This window comes from Cupressus sempervirens, chromosome 8 (assembly GCF_028749045.1).
Source record: "Cupressus sempervirens isolate cs-2001-9-10 chromosome 8, ASM2874904v1, whole genome shotgun sequence".
In the NCBI taxonomy this organism is placed as follows: domain Eukaryota; kingdom Viridiplantae; phylum Streptophyta; class Pinopsida; order Cupressales; family Cupressaceae; genus Cupressus; species Cupressus sempervirens.
Genome location: NC_143125.1, coordinates 216,899,847 through 216,924,703, shown reverse-complemented (window position 1 = coordinate 216,924,703; position 24,857 = coordinate 216,899,847). Strand labels below are relative to the sequence as shown.

The 24,857-nt window shown below is 37.2% G+C and overlaps 1 protein-coding gene across 1 annotated transcript in view; it reads left to right on the top strand.

The window, feature by feature from the left end:
* The first annotated feature begins 10,925 nt into the window (after positions 1–10,925).
* LOC149542272 (uncharacterized) overlaps positions 10,926–24,857 on the top strand; it is a 75,681-nt gene continuing 61,749 nt past the window's right edge. Inside the window, exons 1-2 of the mRNA XM_089797267.1 lie at positions 10,926–11,286; positions 20,503–20,625. Coding sequence (XP_089653393.1) covers positions 11,122–11,286; positions 20,503–20,625 — 288 coding nt within the window. The 5' untranslated portion in view covers positions 10,926–11,121. The remainder of the gene's footprint in view (positions 11,287–20,502; positions 20,626–24,857) is intronic.

Sequence of the window (24,857 nt, the reverse complement as noted above, 5' to 3'; positions counted from 1 at the left end):
TATCATGAAAGATATGACCAAAGTCCATCTTGTTCCAAACTTTAATCATCCTCTTCACATTGCTCAATTTCCTAGTAACTCTAAACATAGCAGTTCCTTCCACACCAATCCCCCACCAGAATTTCAATTATTTTAGAAGCTTTGGGTGGGAAGTCCACATTTTTTCAAACCTAAAAGGAAAGTTCCATCTTGGTTCAATAGGAACAACTGAAAGGGAAATAGGAGAGTGATCAAAGCCAACTCTAGGAAGCAGAGATAACTTACAAGAGAAAGATTGCAACCAATCAAGAGATATTAAGGCTCTGTCCAATCTGACCAGAATACACTCCTGACCTAATCTTTTGTTAGACCAAGTGAAAACACCTTCCGAGAGATCCAAATCCAAAAAAGCCAAACCATTAATAAAATTGGAGAGGTCCTATTTACTCTCCCAATCTTGTGCCAGGCCTCCTATCTTCTCCTCATCCACAAGAGGAGTATTGAAATCTCCCATTACTATGCCCTTCCTTAATTTAATAGACTGCACTAGCTCTCCCACTTTAGACCAATAATTATTTCTTTCTCTTTTATTGTTAGGAGCATATAAATTCAGCAAAAACCAGCTTTCATTATAATACAAATTATAGACTCTACAAAAGAGAATGTTACCTTCATTATATTCAAGTTCAAATTTAAAATGCTTGTTATTGTATAAAATCATCAGGCCCCCCAACGCACCCTCTGAGTCAGAAACAACACCACTCATGATGTTGCTAAATTTAATGTTCCCCAAACTTTCCTTCCTCATTTTAGTTTCTTAAACTAAAAAAACATCAGGCCTTTGGTCCTTGATCATATTCCTTCCAATCTCTTGTTTGTGGCTACCATTGAGTCCACAAATGTTCCAAGATAGAATCTTCATTCTTTGACTGATGAACAAGATTCCTGGATGGTACGCTACGTTCCATCCATTAAATTTCTTCTCATTTCCTCCTTTCTTAGTTGTTTCTTGCTTTTCCTGCTTGACTGATTGGAGATAAGGCCAAGATTAGCTTTTACTCTGCTCCTTGTTGTAGCTGGAGAAGCAAGAGAAGGGTCATGACTATTCTTCTTCTTTCTATTTTTGACCACAAACTAGGGAGCTTCATCAGTGTCCTTGCAATTATCAAACAAAGCCTCCAGTCTGGTCAGGTGTCCCGGTGAGGTGGCTGATAGTCGCTCAATGATTCTGTTCACAATCTTAGGGGTTACCCTATTTACCGAGCTTGTGTTGGATTCTTTGGACAGAGGAGGATCAGCTACCATAGGCTCCTCTAGAGAGTCTGAGACAAAGGATAACTCAAGATCTGGATTAGTAGAAATCATGACCTCATGTATCTTCTCAAGCCCTTGGGTCACCCCCTTACCTTCCTCTTCTAGTAAAACGGTGGTTGCCTTCTTGTGAGGGAGGCATTCCGTGCCATCAGGTTTTTCCTTTGTATCTTTATCTAAGTTTGCATCCACCTCTTGGGGGGCTAAGACCTCAGCTTGAGGATCTATTACCATATTAGTATTAACTTTCCCCACTATCTCCCCTGCTTTCTTGTCTCAAGTATCTTTCTTCTTCCATTTCTTTTTGGGAGCATTCTTGCTGGCTTTGTTTTGGACCTTCCCCTCCTTACCTTTGCCTTTAAATAACAGGCAGGTGCCAGCTTTGTGGCCTACCTTTTTGCAGTGGAAACACACAAAAGGGACACTTTCATAATCGATATATTGGATTCTACTTCCCAAACATGACTGAAGTTCAATGACTTGGGGCATGTCCTGGCCTTCCGTCACGCCAACACATATCCTAGCATAAGTAAGCATCTTCTTAGCAGCTATGACATTATCAATGGAAAGGAGTTCTCCAAATGATCATGCAATATCATCAAAAACATCCTCGTGCCAATATTCAAGAGGAAGTTTAGGCAATCTGATCCAAACCAGGGCCTGGGTAAGGAAATCATTGTTCAGATCCAAGTTGGAGGTCCATTTCTACAGGATCAGAGTGGATCTCCTTAGGGACTAGTTTCCTGCACACAAGATTTTAGCATAGTCCTCTGAGCAAGAGAAATCAAATGACATGAACCCTTTGGCCATAACAGTCACCTCAACATGCCCTTTCAGGTCCCATTTTTTCCTTGTGAAGACCCTCACTACGTCAAAGTTGGTCCATGGACCAATGAATTTGCCCACCAAAGTAGATGCCATACTGAGGATATTATGATCTATGATTTCTCTGGGGACTTCCAGTGCGAAAATGCCCTTCTCCTTATCAGATTTATCAATAATTTTAGGAAAAGTCGACTTACTTGTCAGTTTGACCCTGAAAAGATTTGACCACCGACCCCTGGTCCTAGAAGACCCTCCAGCTAGGGGGGGAGGAAGAATCTTCTCGCCTAGATGAGGTTGCAGTGCTTGTGGGTCCCTGTCCTTGGATGCATCAGCATCTTGCCCACCCTTTTCCTGCTCTGCACTAGCAAAATGGTCCTCGATGCCCGTGTTCTCCAAGTTCCCACCTAAAACCCGTTTCATATTATCGCTTCTCCCTACTTTGCTCTCCATTGTCATGTCTACTAATTGTTTCTTGTCTATGCCATCACTGATTTGTGGTTTTGTTGATCTGATATGAATTACTATTTGAACCCATTATTGATAATGCCATTGATTTTCCCCTCATACCCAGAAAAACTTAAGTTATATTTGGATCTATTTGTTATATCTTTTTAGTTTTGAATTCCTTCTAACCTAACTCGATATTAATAAGGAATTTAATATCGCTTGTTATATTAAAATATGCTTCAATGCGAATGAGATTACCTAGATCTTTAGCAATTTTATTAAGAATTTAAATTTGATTGAGCTCAAAAAGAAGATTTTGATATTTAAACCATATAGGAGCGAGATATTTCTCTAACTTTTGTTTATCACAATCAGGTTCCCAATTTAAGAATTTAAGAGAGTAACCCTTATAAAGACAGTGAGAGACAAATATAAAATCATTCCTAATTTCTTTATTTTGACAATGTAAGTAAATCAAACATTTGGAATAAGTAGATATACTTACCTTCTCCCTACAGAGATCCTTTAACCATCTTACTAGTTGTAAAATCTTATCTTTACGGTCATTCCAGTAAGCATATACTCCAAACTCTTAATATTCCTGCCATCTTCTCTAACTAACTTTGTTATTGGTAATTTGGATACCTCTAAGCGAATTATAGGTTTCGATAGAATCTACAGGTTTGGGTTTTGTATCCTTAACACTTCTTGAGAATGTTAGGGATTTGAATGTAAAGATATAAAATGGGGTTAGCTAATTGGGTATATGAGGTTAAGATAAAGTCTATTGAGACTAGAACCTAATACTGCTTGTTTCCTATGAGGTCAGATACAAGCCCCTATACTTTTGTTCAAGGTATTAATATTACTCGACTCCTTGATTGGACCAACTAAATTTTGGTTAAAAGTAAAAGCGACAGGCCTAGATCCAATGTGGATGCTATTAGCATCAAACAAATTTTTCAGGTGAAGCTTACTCAAACTAGGGTTTCTACTATGATCATCAATTTTAACTTTGAATAGGGGAAGATCTATTAAAATATTAGATTTAAGCATATATTAAGTACTAGCAAAATGAGTGGCTTGCCTCTTCATTTGGATTTCTTCCCATTTTGCTAAAGAAATGGATTTATTTTCAATATAACCATTGACTTGGGGTCGATCTACTGTTGTAGCTTTCTTCTAGAGGTTTGCTATGCTTCTGAGTCTTTTTTTTCTAGTTGCCTACCTAGATTCATCCTTCTTCACACCCTTCTGTTGATGAGGCTTCATTTGATTGTTTGTGTGAGGGCTTATCCTTACCATCTTTCCAAGTTCCTAAAATCTCTTTATCTCTGGTTTCATGGAGATTGGACGGAGCTACAAAGCTATTGTTGCAAGGGATAAAAGAATTTTGCCTTCAAAGTGGAGTTTATCGGTTTATTGATGATGGTCATTTTAGGTTTGGGCTTCCTTCCTTCAGAGAGGTAAAATACTTCCTCTATTTCACATTTTGTAATTTCATCTGGCCTGAATAGGCCACATGCTTCACATATTTTCTCGAGATTCTCAAGGAAAGTTTTTTGGCATTTTGTAGAGCATAACAATTGCCATTTTATATATTTTTTGAGATTGTCATTTAATTTATTAATCAAACTATAATTAATTAATTAATTAGGGGATAATATTAATTAATTATAGGATAACATATTGAATCAATAATGCCTTAGAAGATGACTAAATATGATTAAATATTATGTGATCAGATTCAGGTGTCTACAATATGTAGTGGTAAAAACAAAATCCTCCAAGACTCTAAGAATAGGATACCAAGCTAATTCATGACACCACCTCTTTCACGATGATCATATAAGCCTAGAAGACACCGTTAAACAAATACAACTCATTAGTTGCTCATTTAAAGGCTTCTTGAGCATGATTATACTAGGTAACAAGCACATTTTACAAAAGTGGAAGTTTAGGAGGACGAGAACACAAATTAGATAGCTAATAACTTAAGTAATGAGTTTAAACAATTGAAAGTTTTTGTAATTAAGAAATAGATTTAGAATCAAACGTTGATCCCAAATAAAATAAAATAAAATACTATAAACAAATATTTATAATATTTATACAAAATACTATACTTTTGTCTTTTATATATATATATATATATATATATATATATATATATATATATATATATATATATATATATATATATATATATATATATATATATATATATATATATATATATATATATATATATATATATATATAAATAATTAATTATAACAATTATAATAATTTTATTTATTCACATATAATAAAAAATAAATACTATATATATTTTTAAATTATTTATTTGATAAAGATAAAAATAAAAGGAGAAGAAGTGATTACTTAAAATGAGAAATATAATCATCTTTACATTTTAAAATCAATGTACTTGAAAATTTATACAAATATAATATTAATTCTTTCATTCATATTTATTAAAAAATTTAATTCTACAATAATAAATGCTAACACTCATAATAAAGTTGTGAAAACTAGGTTTTGTTTTGTTTTTGTTCGCTTTGCTAGAGTTTCATGCAATCTTTGAGTTTTCTTGTGTATGACTCTCTATCTGAGCTTCCCTTCTGTCGTTTCCACTTGTCAAACCACATTTACTGTAGGAGTTTTTAGGCTAGTTTATAATGGCCTTGGCTAGTGGTGATCCAGTTGTTGATACTAGTGTTCACGTTGCTACTTTGGAAAGCCATGGCACCTCCATTAAACAAACCTCCTCGCAAATTCGTCCTGAAAGTTTTTCACGAGGTAATCCTAATATTATCCTTCCTTTGCAAGAACTTGATGTTGCTTGTGATTAGCTAGAACAACATACCTTAATAGGGTATTTTGTGGGTAGGACTCTGCCTGAAGCTATGCTCCAAAAATGGGTTAACAAGAGCTGGACTCATCATGGAGTCTGCTTTGACATTGTGCAAAACCTTACCAAAGGTTTTTTTTTAATTTCGCTTCGCCAACCCATCATAGACAGATGCGATTTTTAGCAATGTTCCTTGGTCTGTGCATTCTTCCCTACTTATTTTTCAAAGATGGTTGAGAGACTTCACTATCTCTAAAGAAAAAAAGCCTAGGGTTCCTATGTGGGTAGAGTTCCCAGGTTTACCCTTGCCATGGTGGCGTTTTATTGAGTCATTGCCAATACTCTTGGAAAAGTTATAAAAAAGGAACATGGGAAATTGTCCAATGCTCGCCTTCAGAAACGTGTTTGCGTTGAGGTTCATCTTTCCAAGGATCTTAAGGATTCTGTGGAAGTACAAATTGGGGCTCAAACCTTCTCTCAGAAGGTGCTTTATTTGAACTTGCCTAACAACTACTATAGATGTTAGTCATCGGAGCACAAGATTAGGGATTGCCCTTTGGCTGTGCCTAGGGTTAAACCACTGCCTAAAGAGTTTCCTGCCAAACTAGTAGAAGGGACAAAATAATAATGGACTACTGTTGGGTGCAAGGACAAGGCTCCCTTAGCTTCTAAATAATCATATGTGGCTGCCATTTGGGTTCCTCCTATCTCAATAGGAGTGCAACCCCCAGCCAGTTTAGGGACGCAAGAGACTTTTTCGAAACCAAACCCTAGTGTCTCACGGGTTTCAAACCTTGGTGTTTCATAGGGGATTAAGGTGGCCGCTAGGGCTAACACCTCGGTTGTGATTTGTACCCCTCTTGCTACTTCTTCCATAACGACTCAGAATGTGTGGCGTTCTCACAGTCCTCCCGAATGTGTTGAGAAACCAGAGGAGAAATGACGGGCCATCAGTCCAAAGGATTTTCTGTCTGGCTTTAACCCAGTTTCTACTTTCTTGCTGAATAGTTACTCCTCTCTTGAGGACGAGGAAGATATGGAAGAATTTTCATGAATTTTTTTATCATGGAACGTGCGAGGTCTTACAGACCTCTCCAAAAAGTACTATGCCAGGGATACTCGTCATAGACTTGGAAATTTAGATTTTCTCTATACGCAAGAAGTTAAGATCTCTGGTTTCATGCTTTCATTTGCATGCCGCATTATTTGGCCATATGGCATTATGTTTTCCTCTCAACACGATGCTAACAGAGGTGGTGTAGTTATTCTCTTGTTACCTCGTCTTCATTCCGTTATTATTTCACACCGTTCTGACCCCATGCATAGAATCATTTGGCTTTTGCTTTCTATTAACAATCATTCTTTTGGAGTCGTTAATGTTTATGCTCCCAATGATGCTGTGGAAAGATCTCAATTGTGGGGCTAGCTGGCTAGCTGACAACTTGTCTCTAGCTACTTCGGTTATGTGTGGTGACTTCAATATGGTTGAGTTTGCCTCTGACAAAGATGGCATCTTGCCTTTTCGCTAGATAACTGGGGAAAGGGAAGCCTGGTACTATATGTGCAATAAATTGGACCTTTTTAATCCCAATACTAACCGTCGCCAACATAGTGGGGTTTGGCACACTTGGTCCAACTTTCGAGCTGGCTCTGACCACATTTTAAAATGTCTCAATCGTGCCATGATTACTGCACAATCTTTTTTCTCCTTTTTTTGAAGATCGAGATTTACCTGTAATTCCCTTGCTAGATATGACGTTATCTGATCACTATCCCATTTATTTTGCCATTTCAAGGAAAATAGCTATCCAACGAATTGTCAAGTCACAATTTTTTCTCAACACGTCTATGCTGATGCATGCTTCCACTATTGCTCATATCCTACGTGTCTGGAATTTGGAGCCACATCCGCATTCTCAGACAGGGTGGATTCAGTGGTGGAATGATGCCATTACCAGAATCTCTCGCTTTCTACGTATCTATGGACAACAGTTGGCGGTTTTCAGAAGGTGGTCTTATGAATCCACTACCATTGTGCTCAAAAAAGCTTCTGAGGCTCTCACCCTTAATCTTTTTGATGTTGATTTGCAAATTCAACTTGCCAAATTTCGCCATGACAAACATGTTGCGAATAATTATGCTCCTCAAGGGGCCCAAATCAAAGCTCGCCTCCATTGGTTGGAGGTTGGTGATAAAGCTTCGAAGGAATTCTTTCATGCTCTTTGAGCCTGTCATACCAATTTTGGGATTAAAAAAATCAAACAAGGCACTTCTGTTCTCTCCAATCTCCCTGACATCTTCCGACTATGAGAATGTTTTTGCTTCATAGGGAAATTTGGTTGCTCAGGAGGAAGCTCTCTGAAAGTGCATTTCTATTACTCCAAACCACCTAGCAATTGAGAAACGTGCTTTCTGTGAGCAACTTCTTACCTTCTGAGACCTTAAAGAGGCAGTTTTCTCCATGGCAGATGATAAGTCCCCCAGGTGTGAAGGGTTTCCTTGTGAATTTTACAAACACCTCTGGGAGTATATTGGTCCCAATTTGCACAAAGTTTATCTTGAAGCCTATCATTCTAAAATCCTAGGAGCGATTATTAACAAAGGAAACATTAAATTAATACCTAAAGCTGGAGATCCTGAGGATATTTACAATTGGCGATCCATTACCCTTCTTAATATGTCATACAAGATTATTGCTAAGGCAATTTCTCTTAAAATTCACCATCTCTTCCCTTTAATTGTGTGGCCTGAGCAAACTAGCTTTATCAAGTCCAGATATATTCTTGACAACACCATTGCTGTCTAGGAAGGTATGGAGTGGGCTCGCAAGTCCAAGCAACCGGCTTTTTTTTGAAAATAGATTTTGCAAAAGCCTATGACAGGATTGAATGACCTTTCATTTTGGCTATGCTCCAGGCTCTTGGTTTTGGTCTCGATTTTCTGCAGTCTGTGGAGATGCTCTTTGGAGATGCTAATGCTTGCATTACCATCAATAACTCCTAATTTGACACCTTTGGGCTTTTTCATTCCATCAAGCAAGGTTGCCTTCTAGCTCTGACGCTTTATGTTCTTGTTGCTGAAGGGTTTGACTATTTACTAGCCCACTCCGTAGCTTCAGGTTTGGTTCGTGGCATCTCTTTACTAGAATCCTCTTCCCAGTTGGTCAATGGTCATTTTGCTGATGATTCCTTTCTCACTCTTTTGGAGGATGAATAAAACATCAATAATGCCTTAAATTGCCTTGACACTTTTTGTCAAGCCAGTGGCTTTGCTATTCAATGGCATAAAACACTCTGTTATTGCTATTCCTTTTTGCCAGCACCACCTTGGCTTAACTAGTTTGAATGGAAATGGGTCACTCACAGGGAGATTTTTCGCTTTCTAGGCATTCCTTTTGCTTTTCAAATGTCGACAATGGATCTATGAAATATTGTGCTTGCTAATTACTAAGAAGTTGGATTATTGGCTTACGAAACTGCTTTCTCTTGCGGGCAAATTCCAAATTTGCTCTAAAGTTCTTGTAGCAATGCATGTCTATTATTCTTCTTGTTGGACTCCTTCAAAAGCCTCCTATCAAAAATTAGAGCAATTGCTTCATGATTTTCTATGGGCTTCTGGTCTTGATCATCATGGCTTTCACAGAGTTGCTTGGGATTTTTGTTGTCTCCCCAAAGAATCTAGAGGCCTTGGCCTTCTCTCCACATAGAGCAAGACCTTGCTCTGTGTGCCAAATGGATTATTCATGCCATCACTAGAGATGAAGCTTGGAAGATTCTGGTTCGGCATTGCATTTCTTTTGGGTTTCCTATTAATAGACCTGCATGGAAGGGGATTGGCTTTCACACCCTTCTCATCATGCGAGAACCTGTGCTCATACGAGGCTCTTTTGTTATCAAGAGCATATGGAAAGCTTGAGAAGTTGTCAAGCCTTGGCTTCGCAGGTCTGGTGACGAGTTCTGTGATGGACTCTCTTTGAACCAACAAAACATTTGGCGGTCTCCCCTGTTTGCCATCCAGGGTATCCCCCTTGCCAAGACTCAAGGTGCTAGTGCTCTGCATTTTTTCAAACGAGGCATCAAGACTCCTTAAGATCTTTTCTCTAGGGTCTCCATGAGTCTCAGATCTTAGGAAGATATGCAAGTCCAATACCATCTTGCCCGTTCAAATTGACAGACTTTTGACTTATTGCTTTTTGTAATCTTAGGGCACTTAATTCATAAAGTGGGTATTCAGTCTGTTAGACCTTGGTGGACTGATTGGAAGTGGTATCCTGCCACTCCTTTCACCAATCACAAACCCAGTATGGGTTATAGATGGCTTTCTCCCCATCTACCGATGGTGGATACATTCAATCAGAGATGGCATTTGCAATCTTCTCTTTCCCAGTGGAGAAAGTGCTTTGACACTATTTGGAGTGCTATTACAGAACCCAAAATTGCTCATTTTGCTTGGTGCTTGGCTTTTCAAAGTCTTCCCCTTGGGCCTCGGCTCAAGCATATTGAGATTTCGGATCCTAGGTGTCCATTCTGTGGCCAACCAGAGTCTTTTTTGCATATTTTCTAGTTTTGTAGACGTGCTCAAAATTATTGACACTAGATTCATGATTTTTTAAAGCCATTTCGGCTTGAACCCTTCTCTTGGCACATGGTTATTTTGGGTGATTCCCTCAAGATCCCTAGAAAATTTACCCAGATTTGGCATACCTTGAGGATGGAGATTTTGTTCACTCTGTGGAAAGATAGAAATGTTGTTCTTTTCACTCATAGTTTTCTTGATATAAATATTGCTATGTACACTAAGGTGCACATTTGTAATAATGTAATGATGCAGATTCAAGTACAAGCAAACAAGGTGGCCCTGGAGGTGGCCCACCTTCAAGAGCTTCTTAATCATTGGGGCAATGCCCCTTGTACTATTGCCAGGGTACCTCCAGATGCCTTGGTTAATACCTCGACGCCCAAAGGCCGCCCCTAGAGGCACACTTCTTTAGGCCGCCACTTGCACATGCCGATGGTGGGTGGAGGCACCGCTCGATTTCCCTGACCCGTGGTGGCATTGGTTGGTCCTCGATTCCTCGTCCTAGTCCTCGACGGGTAGTTTCTAGAAAGTGGCCTTTTCGCCTAGAATTGGCCATCTCTCCTTCACGGCTTGATACAAAGGATGCTGACCAGGCCCCTGATGATGTTGCTGATGGCTAAACTGTTCCCAGCCAACCTGCCAAATCCAAAGATGACTAAGGATTTCATAGTTGAGATGAACCACCCCCCATTCGCTGGCACCGCTTTAGCTGTCTGAGGGGTTGTTTCTTATATATATATATATATTTTGATGAATAGTTTATGATTCCAGCTTAAGTCATGTGAACTCTTGCAGAGTGATCTTGTATCACCTAGCCCCTTTTTGTGAATTGTAATCTTAGTGTATTTTTATTAATAGAAAATAACTATTCATAAAAAAAATAAAAAAATCTATTATTTATATAAATTGCCCATGAATTGATCAATCCGACTCCCACACTACACTTCGTCTACAAAAAATTCTGGATAGTTCTTGTCTCACAGTCGTAGCTGTTAGAGCCATTGTGGCTCCTCTCTCTATTACGTAGATAACATATTCATACTGACAAATAAATTTAGTTTTACTAAAAAAAGTTCAGGCTACGAACTCAACAATCCAAAATTCTGTTGTGAATTTTAAAGAAAACAATGAGTTCGAGTGGAAAGAAATATGGGCTTCAGTTGCGAGCGCCCATTCCCGCAAAGAAGCCGTCAAAACCTGTGCGTCCTCCGTTGGGTTTCCTTAATGACGACGACGACGATGTGGAGAGCGAAATTGCTCGGCAGGCCTCTAAAAAGAAATCCCAAAAAGATGTAAGTTTTTTATTTCCATCTTCACGTATCCCAAATTCAATCCACATAGATTTACGAAAAAAATCCTTTAGCTGTTACCGTCTATCCCTCGGAAATGTTATCAGAATCTAAATTGTTTTGGCGTGGACAGTTGTGGGCTATTTTATTGTTCTCCTATCTCTTTCTGTCTCATTTGCTCTCCAGACGTTTCGAAGTGTTTTAAGTCATTCTTGGATTGGTTGTAGATTTACTTTAATCTATCTCTTACGACAAAACATTTGCAGTATCCAAACAATCCCAAATGGCTATTTTGACAATTGCTGGTAATGTCAATACTTAGAAAGCAAGGCAAACGTATCGCAATAAGCATCAACAAGATTCATGTTCAGAGTTTTCAAACAACTATCTTCATTTGCAGAATTATATTTTGGGTACTTTCAATGAATTGCAATTCTGGGGAAAGACAGTACGATAAAGAATCTAATGGTAATCATAACATAATAATACAAAACTCAAGTCTACCATTAGGCTATGAGATTATGACTGTTACACCAATCTTAGTTAGTGATGTCAAATATGATTCTAATAAGGCTCATTAAACAATCCCATTATTTGTATACCAAACATTGATTGCAGTGCACTAGACCAGAATTCATAGTCATTTGGTTTTGCGACAGATTCGTGTTTTGCTTGCATGTCCATTCAGAATTTCAAAACTTCAAAGCTGACAAATATCTGCTTCAATTAATTTAGGAGAATGATGGGACAGGTTGTTGAGTTAGGCAATGCATTTGCCAATCGTCATTGCATATCAAACAATGAGGTGTTAGCAACTATCACATCTTGTGCAGATACAGCAGTGATTGAAGCTTATAAAATTATTGAGGTGTTCCTTCGAGAATCCTCAAGATCCCATCCAGAATACTTCCGACTGAGGTCTTTTAGTTCCAATGTGTAATGCCCCTTTCTTGGATCACCTTGTACTTTGCCCTAAATTTACAGACCCAAGCGAAATAAACAGCATAATATAGCTTGAGATATAATCCTAACTTAAGAATAAAATGAGATAAGTCTGTTTAGGAACCTGCCAACCAAGTTAGATGATAATATATATGTAATTAATGAGATGCATCCATTTCTAGGGTTAGAAATGTATATAAATCTATAAAAAATCTAAATGATTATGTGGGGGTTCAACTATAATGAGGGTTGAGATGGGAGATATGATAAGGTGCCCCAAATATCACTTACCCTAGGCCCAAGGGCAGAAACTCTGCCCCCCTTGGACTCATGTGGCCTGTAATTGTTCTAATGAGGTGGTGTACCAAGTGAGGCCTGTACGCTGTTCTCTTCTATCATACCATCCTTCTCACCTCTTATGATTGAGGATCCCCTCTAGTTTATTTGAACAATTGATCAGTATGGCATTTGTAAGGGATACTGCAACTGAGTGCCCTTAAAACAACCCTCAACCCTAGACCCAAGAGCAGACACACTCTCCCCTTTGGTGTCAAATTTTCCTTTACCATTCTCATGTGGTGTACCTTGTGAGGGGCCCTCCACTGTTCCCCTTCCTTGCACTCCCTTCTTTTCTTCAACATGATTGATTGTTGTAAATAACAATTCACTTTATAAATGCATAGATATGTATGTCAGAATCAAGCATTCATGTCTTCTTATAATCTGGTATAAATATATACACTCACATTTATATGATTGACATAAATGCATATGCATAAGTAATATAACTAATTCGTCATATCATAACAATTGAAAAGCTTACTGCATGAATCACCCTACTGCATAAATTATTACTTCTGCTGTTGATTCGGTGCTATGCAATTGCTGATGCTTATTGATGTTCTGAATTCATTGTTCATTCAATTGTTGTTGAATTATTGAATGAATTCCCTTGATTTGATGATCCAAGGTATTGGTGAGTTATGAATAAGTAATCATGATTAGATGATTGAAGAGAGACAATATATGTTAGCTAGTTTGATATATTGGTGGATGGTGATTGAATGAATGTCAATTTGTAGAGTGATGCTTGATTGCTGAATTATATGTTTTCTTGATCCCAAGATAGAGTGATGATTGATGTGGGTTTGATGATTGTTTGCTTGATCTTGCTATTTGATTGTTTGGTTGTTTTCTTGAGGGATTAAGGCTTGATGGATGAAGGATGATGATCAATAAGTCCTTCAATGCTTGGATTGAAATCTCTTTTATTAGTTTACACTCTATAGGTGAAAGGGTCACTACCCTTCATAAGAATTGAGTCACCATTTTTCATTGTCTAATTTGAGAATAATAATATTGTTTCCCAAATTGATACTGTTGGATGTCCGCCTCAATTGAAACCTTCTCCTCTTTATATCTTCCAATGTTGGGGGGAGAGTTACACCACTTCATAATGGATGCCATTTGCAATGGTCACAACCTTCCACAATCACCACCTTCTGGAAGAGTCACAACTGTTCATCATTTTTACCCTTTGAAGGAGTCATATAACCCTTCATAATTGTCACTCTTTGTAACTTTTGCCCTTTGAAGAAGTCACTTTCTTATTTTCTTCTCATTTCGTTTTCCTCTTTTGTTAATTCTTACTTGATTCACAACTTCCCTTTTTGCTTCCTTACTCTCTTCCCCCTTCCAATTGAAGTTCTCTTCTCCCTTTCTATATCTCATGTTTTAGGGAGTTGGAAGCTTCTCATTTCATGCCTTTACACCCTTCATTAACTTTACTTATTTTAATCGACCCTTCATCAACTTTACTAATTTTAATTATGTTATATTTTAATTTTATTCTTATACATTTTTTTTTGTAATTTTAATTTTATTCTCTTTTTTTATAATTTATAATTTTGTCTTTTATTAAAACTTATTTCAGAAATGAGCCATTACACAATGGTTTTTGGTCCTTGAATATTTGAGAAAAAGCTTAGCTAAATCCATCATTTTGGCCTCAGCAAGCCCACCAAAAATCTAAAATCAAGAGATCCCTGTTGGCAATGGTCTGAATCCATCATTTTGGCCTCAGAAAATCGTAGATCAACTCTCCCCATTCTGCTAGAGTCTGCTGTCATAAATAGTAAATGGTCATCTGAAAGAGTTGAGCCAATCATTGCAAGCAGTTCCTAACTATTGCCTTTTTAGAGGAGAAATTCCAGGAAGTGTTTTTCTATTTTATCATGTATATTTATTGACTGTCATAAAAAATTGTCTAGCATTAAAAAAATAACAGATAATCTAAGTTACTAAATTGGCCTGAAACCTTGATGAATCTGGATATGAAATGTAATGGAATTGGAATTGGAACTGATTTGTGCGCATTAGAACAAGGCTTGATATTTTTAAGCTGGAATTACTTGAATTTGTATTTGGGGTATTCTAAGTGCATAGGGGTAATTCCAATGCAATTCTGAATGATTCGAAAGCAACACTGGATGTTTTCAGGGTGGCAGGTGTCTTCTTTCAATGTGACTTGATCAATTTTCTTTGACTTTTGAGTCTCAACATTCAAAAAGTTGCCCTAAACTCTAAGCTTATGTTCATAATTGATACAGAAAAATGGTGCTTTTTGCTCAATTTTCTATTAATTATTGAATTCAAGCTTGCTGCTTCAGTGCTGACCATACAGGTATCTGCCTCAGACCATTGTTAAATATTTTTTACATACTGTTCATCAAAGAAGGCAGATGAGAAAATTTACTTGCATTTCAATTTGCGCTTTTCAATGCACAAAAATAATGAATACAATCAAAGTTGTGTATGTAGATCCAAAGTGAGCTGACTTGGCTGGTTCTACTGGCTTAAAATCTTAACTTTTCGAGGAGTCAGATAGAAAGCATACTTTTACAGGGAGTGGTTGTGGGGCTGATTGAGGTTATTCTAATCTACTTGTTGTCTAATTTCAATGATGCTGATGGTAGTTTAGATGAAGATCCACAGGACATTGATTATTCTAATTAGTGATTCTATTAATTTAATATTTAACAATGAACATCTATCGCGATATTTGAGTTTGACAAATTATTATCAAATACATGAAATTGCCTCAGTCCATGATATCAGTAAAGAAAAAATTTGGATTTTGACTGCATAACTTTTTTTTTGTGAGTTAGAGAAGAGAGTGGAAGAATAATAGCTGACCTATTTAGTTAAATAGATGTGGGGAGGGTGGGCCACAAATCCACTGACTTAGAAGGGCAAGGAAAGAGACCAGTTCAACTAATTACCCAAAGAGAAGGGAGGGGAAAGAAATAATATTGGGGAAATAAATTGACAAATTAAGGAAGACCAAAATAAAACAAATAAAAGAAAAAGAAAGAGATAAAAGCAAATTAAAATACACATAAATGAAAGTAATTCATATGTAAAGATAAAAAATATTTGCATTCTTATAGTTTTAAACATGCTTATATATAATAAATTAAAATATAGCGATATGGGATTTAGTTATATGCTTACAAGGCAATATAAATATATAATGGAATGAATTGATATTGAATTAGTATATAATATTTGTAATATATATGGTAGTTTTGTTCAGCATATGCATGCCATGTGGTATTCTGATCTTAATTTTTGTTTTAGGCTACAAATATGTATATATTTATGTTTTTTATGTGTTTTTTGCTAAGTTACCTGATTCTTTTATTTTGGTGTCGGTTTGGATTTTGGATTTGATCCTGGACCTGATTCTGATCCAGTTCTCACTTGGTTCTGTCTGGGTCCTTCCCAGGCAGAATTCAGGGAGAATCTGGTAGAACCCAAAGGGGCCCATGGCTATGGGTGCTATAAAATGTGTCCCACATGCTTAATTTTATGCTTTTGAAACCTAACAAAAACTAAAACCCTAATTTCAACCTCTAAAGAAAGCCTTTGGTCATTTTATGTTATTTCATTCTTTTCTTAAGTATTTCTTAGCATTCACCATTTTTACTTTGTTCTTATTATTATTTTATGTTTGAAGTTTTAAACCAATGATGAATGAACATGTATAAATCTATGATGTATATATAAATTTATAATTTCATTGTACATGTATGTATCTATGTATGTATATGCAGAACCAGAATCCAAGCACCTTTTATTCTGCCAAATCTGTGTACCCAAACCCTAACCCAAACCTGAATCATAATCTGGATTGGTAAATTAGGTTTTTTGTATGGGATGCACCCAGAATATTGGCAGCCCCCAATTTGTTTTGCTGTACTGATGTATCACACCTACACAGGCATATGTGCCCGGTTCAAATTCAGTAACTTAGAAGATCCAAATCCATATAGCAAATGACTGGAAAGTTCTCATTTATTATTCCCCAATAAAGCTACAAATAGTATGATACAGTCCTGGACTTGTGTGCTCAATAGAAAGGTCCACACTAGTTAGCTTTGGGAGTAGGAAAGGAGGTTGCTTAAAATTTTGGAAGGGTCTTTCAACACCCTTTGTTGTGTATAATTTGCATTCATAGAATTCTTTGCTACAACAGATGCCAAAAAGCTTTTGGTAATTGAATGAATTGCCTTACTTGTTTACAATACCGGGAGGATTCTGGAAAAGGCTGTCAAGAATAACTATATAGTATATGCTTGTTAATAAAATTTCAAAATTAACTTTGTGTGCGCATATAAGGCCATGATCACTTTCCATTGGACCACATCTTATTAGTTCCTTATACTGCATGCCTTGTGTGCTTCCACATTGACCAAACAATGAAGGCTGGATGTACAGCAGAATAATTTTAGACAATTAAATTTTAATCTTCCTGAAATCATAACTCCATATTCCTGCAAAACATCAAATAATAAGTTGCTGAATAGGTACGGGATTGGGTATGGGATACGAGTATGCTGGTAGGACAATTTTTTATACCTTGGGTGCAGTACATATATACATACATACATACATGCATGCATGCATGCTGGTATGTCAATTTCAAATGAAACTAGTAAGGAAAAGACGTATAAGAGCTACAAATGAATCTTTGGACAAATCAGTAAAATAACAATCTTGCAAATTCTAAATACTAAGATATGAATTGTATGTGTCAAATATGTCAGATGATTAAATATGACTGCTGATTATGATTGATGTTTTATGGACAGTGATACTGTCATTCACCACTGATTATATGAAACCCTTATACATTTCAATCAAGCATTTATGAAAATGGAATTGGGTAATGAATTGTTGGATAAATGTGACAGTAGCACCATGTGAATTGCAAACATGGAAACACCAACATAGAAACTTCAGATTTTTATTTAGGGTAGTCAGTTTAATCAGGAATAATGTTTTCAATAACAGCTACAACTCATAAATTCCCCATATAAGGTTTGTAAATGATCTGAAAATGTCCTTTGATCAGCCAAAATTATATAAATATATATATAAAGAAATTTTTGAAAAATTTACTTTTTAAATGTCTAGCCACAAGAGACTTCCAGGAGTCTCAGAGACACTTAGAGGACTCATGGGCGTTGCCAAGACACACAGGGGTCTCCTAGGCTTCCCTAAGACATTTCAGAGACTTTTGGCCTCCTTGTGTTCCAGTGGTGGTGGGATGTATTGTCTCCGTCCCCTCGTCTTGAGGACCTCTCCAGCTTGGGAATGCAAGGGTCAAAGGGCCTGGAGATGTCCTTCTTTTATTACTTTTTGGCTCTCAATGCCTTTGGGTTCTTTGGGTATGCACCTTGGAGGCACCTAGGTGTACTTCTAGGCAAACCTGTACCTAGACATACCTAGTATTCTTCAGAAGAAAGTATTCTTCCCAATGAAAGCACTTTAAGAATCCAATCAAAGTAGAAAGGAGCAAAAGCTAAACTGCTAAGATACCACCCAAAGCCTAAGAGACCAATCACAACTGAAGATCTAGAACATATTGCCTTAGGGTATTTTGACTTTTGGAGGAATGCTTCCTCATGCTTTTAGCAAGGAGAGTATCTGTGTACAACCATCAACAGAGTCATAGGCATCCATTTGTAATTTTTCAATTTTTGTTTCCGTGCCCTATGGCTTGCCTCATGTCTAGTAGCTGAGTTTGGTAATTTTACTTCTTGTCTTAGAGATGTTTGTTGAACCAAGAATGAAATCTTAGTCTCCATTTTCAAGGAAGTCCCATCATCTTTAAATCTTGCTTTTCCGAGTGCATACAAAATGATTGTTATCTTCGATAATCTATTCCATACAATGTTGAAAGACTTCTAAACACAATATGGAGCCAATGTTTCATTCTTTGTAATTGCTGGGGGCACAGATGGAGAGCCAAGTTCACTATCCTCTTGAGGCAATAATGAGACAAGGCTATTCAAAAACTTGCTTGAGGTTCTGCCAAATAAATAAATTCTTCTTCTAAACTGCTTGATTTGCATACCTATTGCTTGAGATTGACAAACTAAAGATTGAAAGAGGGTTTGCTAGGGCATCCTGATAATCTGTGGCCAATCATGTTGCATCGAAAGCACCTCACAATTAGCCCTTTAAGATGTAAGAATTGGGTTTAGTTGCTTGTGAGGAGCAAATCAAGGAAAATGAGAAAGATGTGTAAGGAGTAGTAGATAAAAAATGATTTTTTCTTACTGATGGAGGTGACAAATTGCTCTGATGCAACAAGTTGCAGTACATGGAAAGCATTTGGGGAAGCTATGGGCCTCAAGAGAAGATTTATTTCACCTTCTAAAGCCCATGTCATGACTGAGGTCTTTAAAGAATATGATGTGGAATCAATCCCTAAATTTTTTAAGGAAATGCAAAAATGTGCAGAACCTTTTCTGTTGTTTCAATGAGTAAATTGGACACAAATTTTTAAAGATAACCCAGTCTTTTTCTTTTATTGGTGGGCTGAAGCCAAGTCGAGATAAATTTTTGAGATCCCTTAACTACTGTGGGAGGGTGTTTCAAACCTCAATCGACGTACCTCTTCATTACAGCCAGAGAAATCTCTTAATCCTTTGTCCTTGGGGAACATAGGGTCCTTACTTTCAAAATCTAGATTTCAATGTTCTGGATGATAGTGTCAATGCAATACGGGACTGTATTGGCAGCTATTTGCTTGTTTTTGGTTGCTTGGGTAAGTATCCCTTGTTGAAGACTTTGTGACTTGGACAAACAATTCTTGGAGAGGATTGGAGGCTGCTTCTGTAGAGATCCTGGAACATGGCTTCTTTTGCAATTAGGTTCAGCTGAAGATTGCAGCTTTGTGCACCAACACAGCATTTAGTTTTTTCCAAAGTTGGTTTCTTCTTGGCCCCATAGACACCATTTTTTGATCTTGTGACTGCAGTCATCTTCAGAAAACCAATGCTGGCTTACCTATCCAACCTTCCTTTCCTACTTGGAGACTCCAGATTTGTCCAAGAATTAATTAATTGACTGGTTGATTTTGTGAAACTCGACGCAGAGCTGGAAGATTTAAAGTGCCATGATTGATATCTCAAAGCCTAGGAGACAACTATTCACTCAGACTCAAATAATCATAGTAACATGGGGACACGTCCCCCCCCTTTTTGCCCAAGGCACCAGGGACTTGGGGACTCTGTTCCCCCATCCCCAGTGGTGCCACCAGATTCCACCATCTCTGCCGAGGATAGGGGGATGTCCCAGTGTTAACTATTTGCTGATTTGACTATTTACGTTCAATGTTTGATGTTCCGATTCAATGCAGTGTTCAAGTATTTACTCTTTTACATCTTTATATCTTATATTGCAACGTCCCCCCGACGACCCCCTGCCATCCCCAAATTAAAACCCCTCTGTCCCCCTGTCCCAGAAACTTGTCCCCATGTTCCCCCATCCCCCCACCCCCAGGGTGGTGTAACTATGCAAATAATTCATATGCCTAATTAATTAGTATGTGAATGGCGGCATATGCATCCAAATCATGTTGCACTGGATGGTTTCGTGACCCAAATCTTTGCAACATTGAGTCAGCAGTAGGCAGTGTATAAGATTTAAATGTATTAATGGTGATAATGTTTATATTGTAATAGTGTTGTCTTCTTAAATGGATGACTATTAAAAATTACAAATGTGCATCCAATCATTTCTCCTTTTTGTTGTCTTTCTATAACTTTATTTTATTGAGATTTCTTTTAATTTGATTTTCCTTTTGTGTACTGCTAAATTTCAATTGTTGGTAATTTAGTTAAATAATGTAATTAAAACAGAAAAGTTTCTCAACTTGTAAAATGTTGTTTCTTAAATCTTATATTTTTATGGTTGTAATTGCAGGTTGAGCAGCAGCATAAGCAAGCGCTGGAAGAGGACCCTTCTGTTTTTGATTATGATGGTGTATATGATGAAATGAAGAACACGATAAATCGCCCTTTGGAGGAAGACCGAGTGAAGAGAGAGGTAGTTATATTGTATTTAATTTGATCCATTCTTCATTTTAGAGCTCTACCTTTTGATCTGTTTTCAGTACACAAAGTTTTTGCCATTCTCCAGCTTCTTGTGTAGAACAATAAAATTATTGAAGATTGTTGTGAATTGTACATTTCTTGCAAAAGTATATCCTTTAACCAAACTAAATTTCAAGATGCTGGTGTATCAACATTGTTGAGTACCATTAGGCTTCAGCCCACTGGACTGACCTTTAGGAAAAATTATGGGTAATCTTTGTGGAATGTTTATTTTTACAAAACAGCTTTGCATTTGGTGAAATTTTTCGAAAAATCAGCATTCTCTAACTAAACTTTATCTCAGTTTTCTCTATTTGGCAATTTTTCATTGACTGATTTTTGTCTGAAGTGTTATGTCCCCTTTTTTGGATTAAAATAATTGATGATACTATTTAAATTGGGCCCAATATCTGCTAATTGTAGTGGTAGCTTAATATTATATATTTCTTTAATTGGCAAAAAGTGGGATCTGGTTCCATTCTAATAAATGAACAAAAGAAAATGAATGACCGCTTCAGGCCCTCGTAAGGTGAGGACAAAAAAAATGAGCTAACACAAGAATCCTACAAAAAGCTTAGGAAACCCCATGAGAGCACAAAAAGTGAGACACTGAAGAAATAATGTTGTTGAGATTGCCAAAGTTTGGAAATGAATCACAAGGAAAGAAAAAATCATCTAGCCTATTTGGATTCCACGACCCACTAAGTTCCATCATCAATCGCATCTTGGCCTTCAATTTTGAGCTTCCCTGCATTAGATATGTGTTCACTCCTAGTTTGAGCAATGGAGCATTGTCTAACTGGAAGAAGCATATCATCGAGATCAAAGAAGTTTGCACAACCGTAATCCAGATTCTCCACGAAGGGGTAAGAGCTCTCATCATCAAAACCATTTCCGACCACCTCATAATGTTGATCAAGTATAGGAAGATCTTTAGGCTGAGAGGGGAAACACACAAAGCACAAATGGGCTGAGTAGAAGGCAACTCTATAGGAGCCAATCAATAGTAGTAGGCTCAGAAGCATGATTGGCTCCACATGAGAAGCCATAAAAATTTCTTGATAGCGCCAAGTAAAATAAGCATATAGATTGCTAGATTTGTTGACCCATTTTTTAAGGTTGAATTTCCTAGAAGTGGTTGTCTTGGAAGAAGAGCATCCAACAACCATATGACCAATCATTTTGCACCTAAAGCATTTTAATGAAAGTCCTTCATAATTTAAGTATGGGTCCAGGTACTAGATGAGAGTGAATTAGAACATAATGGTTTATCAACTTTGAAATTTCAACGATGGCACAAACTTTGGTAAATTTGCAACGAGGAGCCATAAATGCAATATCCATCTTCACAAAAGAGTCTATCTGATCAATCAAATCCCTAATCAATGTTTTATCTAATAAAGTATTTAATATTAATGGTCATTTAGATATTTTAGATATTTATATATTTAGCCTTTTAGGCAGGTTTTAGTTCTCTAGTTAGTTTCTATATAATATGGAAACTTTCCTGCTGTCAGCTTTTCAGAAAGTTTCCATTTTATTTTCAGTTATTCTCTATTATTGTAATATTTCTTTCGGTTAAAAATGGACGAAGCCATTATATTTTATTATAAACCACTTCAAGAGGCTCCAGGAGGAAAGAAGTAGTTAAGAAAACCTCCCTTTGCAGCCGAATCAACAATATATATTCAATGAGAAACAACCAGAATCTGCCCAAAAAACAAATCGGGAGCAGATTCAAAATCAAAATACTACATGAGTAGCCTAAAACCCCCTAGCAATCTGTCAGATACTAAATGAAGATTCTCCCAACACCCATTCCGAATCTTTATCAACTATTAATGAATTGGCTAATGATGTTGAATCCCAATTGATCGACCCTTATCCAAAGCAGCCCCTTTATTGGCTAGCCAATCAGCTAACCTGTTAGCCTCCCTAAAGCAATGTGAAATTTTGAATTCTACAAATTTAGAAAGTAACGCCCTCACCTCTTGGACAATGTAGTGGATCTCCCAACTAGTAGAGTGTCCTAATGTAATGGCTGAAGTTATAATTTGAGAATCCCCTTCTATGTGGATTCTCCAAATGCCATTAAAAATTGCAAGACCCATTCCTAGATGTAAAGCCCTTGCCTTGGCAATGTTATTAGAACCAATTGGAATCTTGGAACATGCTGCCCGAATAACTTGGGAATTCAGAATCTCGTAAGACATAACTTGCCCCTAAAGTCCCAGGGTTTCCTCTTGAAGCTCCATCAAAGTTGAGTTTAACAAAATCTTTATCAGGCGGATCCCACTTAATGTCCTTCCTTCTCTCCATCTTATTTTGTTTGCCAATTAACACTCCTTTGAAGGGGATAGAAATGAGTGTCCACCAATTCAAAACCTTGGAATAGGAGAAAAGTGAAGACAATGACTTAGATTTGGATGTATATGCATTGATCATCTCAGACACTGATTTTTCCACAACTTCAGAAAACTTGAGCTATTGAACATCTCTCTTGTCCGAAAATTCTCTTATTTCTTTCCCACCAGATACTCCAAGTGATAGTTGTTGGAATCACCCGCCAAATTTGAGAAAAAAAGGAATCTTTAAAAAGAAGAGGCCATTGTTCAAGAAGGCCCTGAAGGTCAGCCGGCAAGGGGCCATTCCAACCCAACTTACCAAGTGTCCAGTACCAAACATCCTGAGCAAAGGAACATGATACTAGTAGATGATTGGAATTTTCAAGATGCATTCCACACATAGACTTTGTCTACAATGCCTAATCTGAAAAGACGATCACTAGAAAGATTTCTTTTAAGGATTGCCAACCATAAAAAAGAGCTTTCTTTTGTCAGGACTGCAGGGTGCCAACAAAATCTAAAGATGTGTCTACTAGGATGAAGATTATTGGTAGTCAAAGAAAGATAATCAAACCTGATTGAATACCTGCCAATTAGAGATTCCACAATCCATTAAAATTGTTGGCAAATTGCTTCTGGATTAGATTGTGTTGAAACTTTTACCATCAACGTTTCGAATCACACTATGTGACTCATCATCAGGATGAGAGAGCAAGAGTTGCAAAACAAAGTGAATACCTGCCATTTGGAGCTAATGTCCAAATTAACTTGTCCTCATTTTGATTAATGTACAAGAGCCTTTTTTCAAAGATATTAACCAAGACGTTCTTCTGTGACTGTGTAAGATGAAATTGAGAGAGATCTTTCCAAGCTGCCAAGAACCCATCATCATTTGTTCTGGTTAGAACAGAATAATCCTTTACTACCAACCCCCATTGATGCTAGAGAAGAGTTTTAACTATCGGATCAAAATTTGCATGGAAGAAACGGGGGGCAAGCCATTCCACTAGTCATCCCAAAAATGAGCCTTATCCCTCGAATTTACCAGCCAGGATAAATGAGGAAGGATACCTTGTCTGCATTTGATAACAAAATTCCACAGGGAGGGAGGGTCTTTTATTGTGAAAATCCTAACTGGATCATCAGAATCCAAATACTTCGTCCTAATGATCTTAACCATAAAGACCCTGGATTCTCATATATTTTCCAAGATAGTTTGGCTCCTAAACTGATGTTTCTCTCATAAAGGCTATGAATACCAACACCTCACAATCTTTGGGTAAACAAATCTTATCCCAAGATACTAAAGGGACCTTAGCTGAGTTATCGTTATTGCCCTTCCAAATAAAATCTTTAATATATTTTTTGATCTTTTCCATGACTACCCTAGGAGCCAAAAGAACTGACATAATGTAATTGGGAATGGAGAAAAGAACAGACTTGACTAAAAGGATTCTTCCCGCAAGAGAGAGCCATCTTGCCTTCCAAGAAGCAATCCTATCTCTTATAGATTGAAATATGTTGTCCCAAAGTGAAGCTTTACATAAACCTTGAAAAAGGGGAATGCCAAGATATTTACTAGGGGTTAGAGCAATCTCAAAGCCAAGTAACTTTTGAATAGCTGATTGAATTGATCTTGGGAGATTAAAAAAGAATATCTTTGATTTTGACTTGTTTAATTTTTGGCCTGAGAAAGAGTAGTAAACCTCCAAGGTTTCCTTAATGACATGCGCCTCCCGAAGGGAACCCTTATTATACAACAAAGAATCATCTGCAAATAATGTGTGAGTAACCGACAGCTGGGAGTGATGAAGAGAAATACCTTCCCAAGCACCCTGAG